At 40.1% G+C, this 8,147-nt stretch overlaps 1 protein-coding gene across 1 annotated transcript in view; it reads right to left on the reverse strand.

Moving 5' to 3' along the window:
• Positions 1–7,908, reverse strand: part of LOC139471774 (transmembrane protein 47-like) — a 100,731-nt gene extending 92,823 nt beyond the window's left edge. Inside the window, exon 1 of the mRNA XM_071254265.1 lies at positions 7,852–7,908. Within this exon, the coding sequence (XP_071110366.1) occupies positions 7,852–7,902 (51 nt within the window). The 5' untranslated portion in view covers positions 7,903–7,908. The remainder of the gene's footprint in view (positions 1–7,851) is intronic.
• Between the last annotated feature and the right edge of the window lie 239 nt (positions 7,909–8,147).

The raw sequence follows: 8,147 nt of genomic DNA on the forward strand, positions 1-8,147 counted from the left end.
AAGAAAGCCAACATACATGCAAGTTGTGGAAGTTCAACAAACCAAGCATCATATTCAGAACGTAGTTAGGGTAGCGGATCCTGGGCCCCGTTCCACAAAGCGATCTTAATGCTAAGTTGGTCGTAACTCCCATACTTTATCATAGGCTTACGACCAACGTAGCACTAAGATCCCTTTGTGGAACAGGACCCTGGCAGCTAAGTGACGCAACTCATACTTGGGCCCTAACAGCATCACTTTCCTCCTCTAGGACAAATAAAAGAGAAATTTAAAATCACAAAAGATATTTCCTTCCCACGAGTATCATATTTCATAAACTGTAGGGCAAAAGGAAGCTACATGTACACCCGTGTTTCATGGTGGCGATGGCAACTGTATTTGATATGGGTATCATTGTTGTGTTTTGGACCGTTTGCAGTGTTTATGCCTTGTAACGTTATGATAACGTTTGGGTTTTTTGTGTCAAAACCAATTTTTAAGTGTATACATATTTTCTTGTACGTACCTAAACATGTTTCATATGGCTACCTCATGCACTGTATAAATATATGTATTAACAAGGTTAGAACGGGGACTCAAGTACACTTAGTCTGGTATCCAGAAATGCACAGAGGTTGTCTTCATAGCCATATTTGACCATGATCCCCCTAATCTTGCCACACCTGATGCCGTGTAATGTCGGCCATTATATCCACAAGATCAATAATGTGATTCCGCACTGAACAAACCAGGAGATGAAGCAGCAAGAATAGAAAAGGGGATAATTAAGACGTGATGAAGTCATTTACCATCTGCAGACAAACTTTGAAGGTCAAATACTACAATAGACATGTGCACCGTCGTCATAAACAACGTCTGATACAGGCACGACAGGGAAATGCTTTGTGTGTAGTCACTGAGTAGAAGATAATGGATGATAAGTTATTTTAAAAAAATTATTTTTCAGTCTGGATTTGTCTAAGGGGAAGACCGAGGGAAATATCATTCGTATTTAAGTGCAATTTGCTGAATATATGCTTTGTTGGGGAAGGTGAGGGAGTATTGTTTTACGCCGCTTTCAACAATAATCCAGGAGCATCACACAAGACATGGGAGGCACATGTCGTACATATATGCATACGGAATGGAACTCCTGCCTTTGACGGGACAAGAGAAAGTGTAAGCCCCTTGGCTTCCCCGTCACGCCCTGAGTGTCTCAACGAAATGATTGTGGCTTAAGTGCAACACATAGCAATACAGGAATTGTGAATTCTATTCCAAAATTTAACGTACTTGCTTAACCATTGTTTATTCGGGCGGTCGGGTAGCCTAGTGGTTAAAGCGTTCGCTCGTCACGCCGGAGACCCGGGTTCGATTCCCGACATGGGTACAATGTGTGAAGCCCATTTCCGGTGACCCCCGCTGTGGTATTGCTGGAATATTGCTAAAAGCGGCGTAAATCCATATTCACTCACTCATTCATTGTTTATTCATCAAATGTTGACCGAGGGATGTGCATTCCTATTATTCGTGTTGTGATTGCTATGCAGATGTGTCCCTGCAGTTTATTAATACACGGTCAGTACACTGAATCTCGTCGCCAACTATTTTAGGACAAATATCAAGATGTCGGGGATTCGTAATCAGTACGTGGTGCGTGTGCGTGTGCGTGAGCGTGTGCGTTATAATTAATTTCAAGCTGTTTGAGGAAAGCTGCATAAGTTTCAGTGGTCTCAAGAGGCGTTAACCTGTCTGTCCTCCTTAATCCAATATGTTAAATCAAGATGAAAAGTTCATTATTTAAGGATATAAGAAATTCAAATAGAGCGTGGATAGAAATAACCAGTTATATTCCAGCGAAACATGAGACTGCACGATTTCATATCTCCATTCACTTAAGGTTAGGGGAATGGTTGATCACTCATTGATCTCAAGTGGTATTTGAATTGCTGTGAATATCAACTGGAAATATAGGACAACGAGACTTGATTTAAGTCATAATAAATCTTTCACTGCACAAGTTCAGTGGAATTATATGTTATACAGTGGATACATGTGGATATATTTATGAAACTATATTTATGAAGGTATATGTACAAAAGTATATGCATGAAAGTATATGTAAGAAAGTATATTTCTGAATGTATATTCATGAACGTATTTGTACGAAAGTATATGTATGAAAGTATATTGGAAAATGTATGAAAGTGTATGTATGAAAGTATATGAGAAAATGTATAAAAGTGTATAATGAAAGTATATGCATGAAAGTATATGAGAAAATGTATGAAAGTGTATAATGAAAGTATATGCATAAAAGTATATGAGAAAATGTATGAAAGTGTATCATGAAAGTATATGCATGATGGTATATGGGGAAATTATGAAAGTGTATGTATGAAAGTATATGCATGAAAGTATATGAGAAAATGTATGAAAGTGTATAATGAAAGTATTTGCATAAAAGTATATGGGAAAATGTATGAAAGTATATGCATGAAAGTAATTGAAAAATTAATGAAAGTATATGAAAGAAAGTATATGGATGAAAGTATATGAAAAACCGCATGGACGTATATGTACGAAAGAATAGGGATGAAATTATATTGATGGAAACACCAAGAGTAAACAAAACAGTGGATCCTTACACCAAATACACATGTGGCCATATGCGCGAATATATACACTGAAGTACAGGGATTAATGCGAAAACTCCCAGCCTGCCTAGATAAACAAGCAGCTATTGAGGTGCCAGAGCTGTCGGCAGTAGTGTGGGGAAGACAGCAATGGCCATCAGACGGACACGTCTTAACGCATATACTTCATAAACAACAGGTGGTGCTGACGATAGTACTCTCTGTTCATGAAATACGATGTCACATGTGAGGGTACCTGGTACAATATATACATGCATCCGGGGACTACAAATGCCTCCCTACTAACGGATGCGGTTCCTATGGACGCCATGACGACGCTAACCGAAGATAGAAGCCTTCAAATTTAGAATACTTTGTTCAAATGCACGTAGTTTCCAAAGTTGCCCAAGCTTCGATAGAGCCACAAACATGTAATATGCGTCTTTAACCACCGGAGCATCTCGACATAGTTGGTTGCATATAGAAATGTAATATGCGTCTTTAACCACCGGAGCATCTCGACATCGTTGGTTTCATATAGACATTAAATATGCGTCTTTAACCACCGGATCACATCGTCATTGTTGGATTCATGTAGACATGTAATATGAATCTTGAATTACCGGTATGAGTCGAGATAACTGAATCAAAAATTATGAATTAAAATATCCCTTATGACATACATGTTCCTTACATCGAGATACTTTACATACAGTAAACTACGGTTATAACGAACTCAAGGGGACCACTAATTTTAGTTCGTAATAACCGTAGTTCGTTATAGGCATATATACAGCATTTATACAACAAATGGTCGGGACTAAAAAATAAGTTCGTTTTATCGGTCAGTTCGTCATGTGCTTGTTCGTTATAAAAATTATTACTCTACATGAGCATCGTATTTATGTCCAAATATGTTTAAACCACACATCTGACGAGTGAGTCCTTCGCTAATTAATCACCCCCAATTCATTGTACATTGACGCATAAGGAAAGCACAACCAAGCGAAGACTGCAAGCCATGGTGAACCAGACCCACTTTCTGATGTGTAAACACGTCTTCATTCTGGTAAGCCAACAACCGGTTATCCATACCAAACGGGAACCATGGCCCCAAATCCACAGTCATCATTCTTTACCTAGTGAAGTATATAGCATACAGTATATTCATTCGTGGACAGAAGATCCAGGACGATATACAAGCATGAATAAAAGGGTCATTGTGAAGACGTGTGGGACGACCAACACTTTGGACACATTCACGACCACACCCACGGAGACTACCTTGTTTCCAGATGAATACCACATGTTTCACCAGGTGGCCTGTAGATAACATGGACATCTTTCCACAACTTAACCTTTTGCCCTGTCAATACGTGCAATACATTACCCAGGTGATATTTCAATTTAATATGTTTTTAAAATAAAAACGGTCCAAAATGGCTATGGTTCAATTATGAATGTTCAAGGAATCGGTAATTGTCACTTGAGGTATGTTTAATTGATGAGCGGAAACATTTCAGGGCAATGAACAGTTTAATAGTGTAATTGTTATTCTCGGTATTTCATGTAAAAGGGCAGGTAGTTCGTCACATAATGATTGCATAATTTTGCCGTATCGATTGTCCGTAAAGATGTATCTTGGCGATTTAAATAATAGTGTCTGAAAGTATATATTTTCTAATAGACACAAACAACTACATTTAAAGTGAAAATCAGCCCCAGTGAGATTCCGAACCTGTAGAAAAACTAGACTTGGTTAATTTAGGGCCATATCATTACAGTAAGGGCGTGGTGGAAAGGGAAATAATATCTTTCAGGGACTGTGTGACTAAGATGTTTCTAGAAGGTTCCTTATTTTCCTGGCAAATGATAGTTTTTTCAAATACATAATTTCTTATAACGGTTCTGATCGGAATTATAACAGTCAGGTGAATCACTACGACAGAATTCGGACCATTATTTAAATAGGAGACTGATGATGTCGGGCAACAATGGGTGTTTAATTAATCGAATCAGTGCACCAAATGGAGTTTTCCTCCCCAATGCTTGGGGTATTTAATTTCATTTTACTGTTTAACTCATTTAATCTATTGTAGAACCACATTACGCTGTACCCACCCTACGATAACATCTGGCATGTCCATCAATTCCATCTCAGTTGTGTAACGTCAACCTTGTCACTTGTATTTATCCAACTATAACTGGCTTCATTTTTGTGTGTGTGTGTGTGTGTGTGTGTGTGTGTGTGTGTGTGTGTGTGTGTATGTGTGTGTGTATGTGTGTGTGTGTGTGTGTGTGTGTGTGCGTGTGCGTGCGCATCCTGTTATTCACCTGATGGGGGGAAGGATCTAGATGAGGTGCGGTGACATGGGGGTTAACGTAGCGTCCAAGAGTATTGCTTTATATAGTGACACACGTGTGTGTGTTTGCCTGACTTGACCGGACTGATGCCGATTTATAGTGCTAGCCCACTGAGATACCATGCCGCAGTGATGCTGCATCAAAGATGGATATTGTGGGGCAGAAACATATTGGCTAGGGGGCACTGTGAATGTTATGCTATTTATGTCATGCAATGAAATATTGAAGAATCTGCGAAAATCTGCGAAAGCACCCGTGTTACACAAATATAACTTGTTATGAAGTGTATCGTATGTGTATCGCGATATCGGGGTCGTAAATCGATGTATTGTATCGACGTATTGTTACATCACTATTATTGTCATTTGATCTACCAGAGTTGTATATCTGCTACTAGATTATATAGGTAGTATGGTCGTTCTTTCGTTCTTCCTTTGTCTACCCGTCAAGATCCGGGGTAGAATAGATCTTCAGCAACCCGTGCGACATAAAAGGCGACTATATTTGTCGCGACTATACTAGGCGACTTACGGGATCGGGTGATCAGGCTCGCTGACATTGTTGATGCATGTCGTAGTATCCCAATTGCGGAGATCGATGCTCGTATCAATTACTGGATTGTCAGGTCCAGACATGACTATTTACAGACCGACGTCATAAAGCTGGAATATTGCTGAGTGCGTCTTTTAACAACAAACAAACAAAGCATTACTGAAATTAGAAATACGTTGTAGACTCTTTTTCACTATCATTACACAAAAGAAAGCGCAGCCAGGCATTTGCAACGCAGCGACAGTTTCTAGTATAACATCTGCTTGACAATTTGCAAGGTATGCAAGGTGTAAAAACACAACTTCGCTTCCAATTACCCTTCCCATCATTTTGGGGGACAGACTGAACGTATTAATAAAGACTATTCTTTAAAATATTGTGCATGCAAATTCATACATTGCCCTGTCATACCCTAAACACATAACAAGGAAAACTACAGTCCCTCATGTTACTACATGTTACTACATGTTACTACATGTTACTGGAACTAATACGGTAGTCGTTCTTGACACGCACGTGGATCGCATCACACAACATCAGCTTCTGTTGTGTGGAGCAGGGGGTAGGGTACACATACGAAGAGGCTCGTTGGGGAGGTATGCCACCGGCAAAACCATTCGCACGCATGGCATGTATGACTATAAAATACCTCATCAGAGTAAGTCGCTGTTCCAGGAATATTACAAGTGTTCTCGTGTTCACGGGCGACATTCCGTTAGTGAGAATGCAAATTGTCTCGTGGAAGGTGCGTATGATTATTATAATCACTTAGTCAAAGATACGAAGATTATATAATAAGGTAACACACATTATGCGACAGGGCCTTACTAAAAATGAAACAAATATTCCGGATAGATTTGTTGGATGCTCATCTTTGTTACGGTAAATGATGATGTTGGTGCAACCGATAACTACTTCATTGACGCTAGAGGATGTTTAAGGGTAGAAAGAGAGTTAGGGTTCATTTCTATATCAAATATTCAAAACGAGAAGCCCATTAAAGATTAAAAGTGTTCAAATGGTAATGGTTCAAGGTAAAGTACTCCGACACAAGCTCCTGGTTAAACATGTTTTATATGCATGTGTCATCACATGTTATGTCTGTAAGTGTGTGCATGCGTCAGTGTGTTCTCGTTTCTGTTTATTCTGTGCCTGTGCCCTTAAGCTTGTGTGTAGGTATGGTGGAAAGTGAACGAGTGAGTGAGTGAGTGAGAATGGTTTTACGCCTCTTTTAGCAATATTCCAGCAATATCACGGCGGGGGACACCAGAAATGAGCTTCACAGTTTGTACCCATGTCGGTAATCGAACGCGGGTCTTCAGCGTGAAGAGCGAACGCTTTAACCACTGGGATACCCGACCGCCCGGATAAGATATATAAGGCATGCGTCATGGGCTTTGTAATATGAAACATAAAATACAAAGTGTATTCGATTGTTCAAGAAAGATTCTAACGAATATCACTGGACGAGGCACATTTCTTTAAGTAATGCACAACACATTGAATACATTGAAGATTGTAAATATCATGAAATAGTTATGTGTCACGACGTTTACAAAAACAGTTCCGACTTATCTCTGAAAAACAGTCATAACGAAATGATAAAATGTGCGACTGTCAACCCTTGTGCGTGTGGGTATTACATGGAGCAGACATATGGATCGAGAATCAAACAGCTGATGAATGATCTGCACACATCAACTCTTAGCGAGCTTGATCATAACCGATTCGTTCTTCTGAGGGCAGAATTCTAGATGCAGGAGATATTGATAAAAGACCCCATGAAATATTGACGATAACAATCGCTCAGTTTTACCAGTTGGCAAATCGATTCTGCTAAATTTAAATGTAGGAACTATTCACCTCCTGAACGGGTTAAGTGAGACAGGAGCACAAACAATAGTCACAACCCCTTGAGCGAAATACAAGCAGGTGCTACCAACATACTTGGCAACATTACACCGTAGCCTCCCAACTCATAGATATATCACAGAGCAAGGGGGTTCAAGTGCATGTACTAATTTGATTACTGCACTTGTAGCTCGTACAAACTCAAACACTACCACCAGTAGAAGCTAAACTAGGCATTTGACATTGGAGAATCTAACAGGTAAAGACCGAAACCCAAGCCCTGTTCTGCCGGAGTCGGATATCCTGAAACACATGTAGATCACTTTCTAGGTCACACAAACCATATCATCCAAGTCGCTGTGTTTGCGACTTCAGTCACATTCTAGCGGTTAATATTTCACATCCATGTGGCCATATATCTCAGAAAAGATGACGTTCAACCAGGGAGAGAAAAAAGTAAGATCCTTACCTTTAACGGGCGAACGATCACCACCGTCTCGATCGCTACTGTCGGCGCCATTTCTGTTTCTTCCGTTGGCATAGTTCCGAAGTTAGTTAGTTTCCAGGTGCGAACTTGGAACACACCGCTGTGAAGCCAGAACGGGATGCAGGGATGATGCGGCGCTCGCTGCACTCGCTGTGGAGCCGAGAAAATAGAGATGCTTTGGGTTTCCCCACGGCTTAGCTCTGTTCGCTATTTTTACCGTGCTATTGTACGGATTCAAATACACAGACGTTGGATAACTGACCACCGCTTAAACTGAG

This window comes from Haliotis cracherodii, unplaced genomic scaffold (genome assembly GCF_022045235.1).
Source record: "Haliotis cracherodii isolate W230 unplaced genomic scaffold, xgHalCrac1.p SCAF_23, whole genome shotgun sequence".
Lineage (NCBI taxonomy): Eukaryota > Metazoa > Mollusca > Gastropoda > Lepetellida > Haliotidae > Haliotis > Haliotis cracherodii.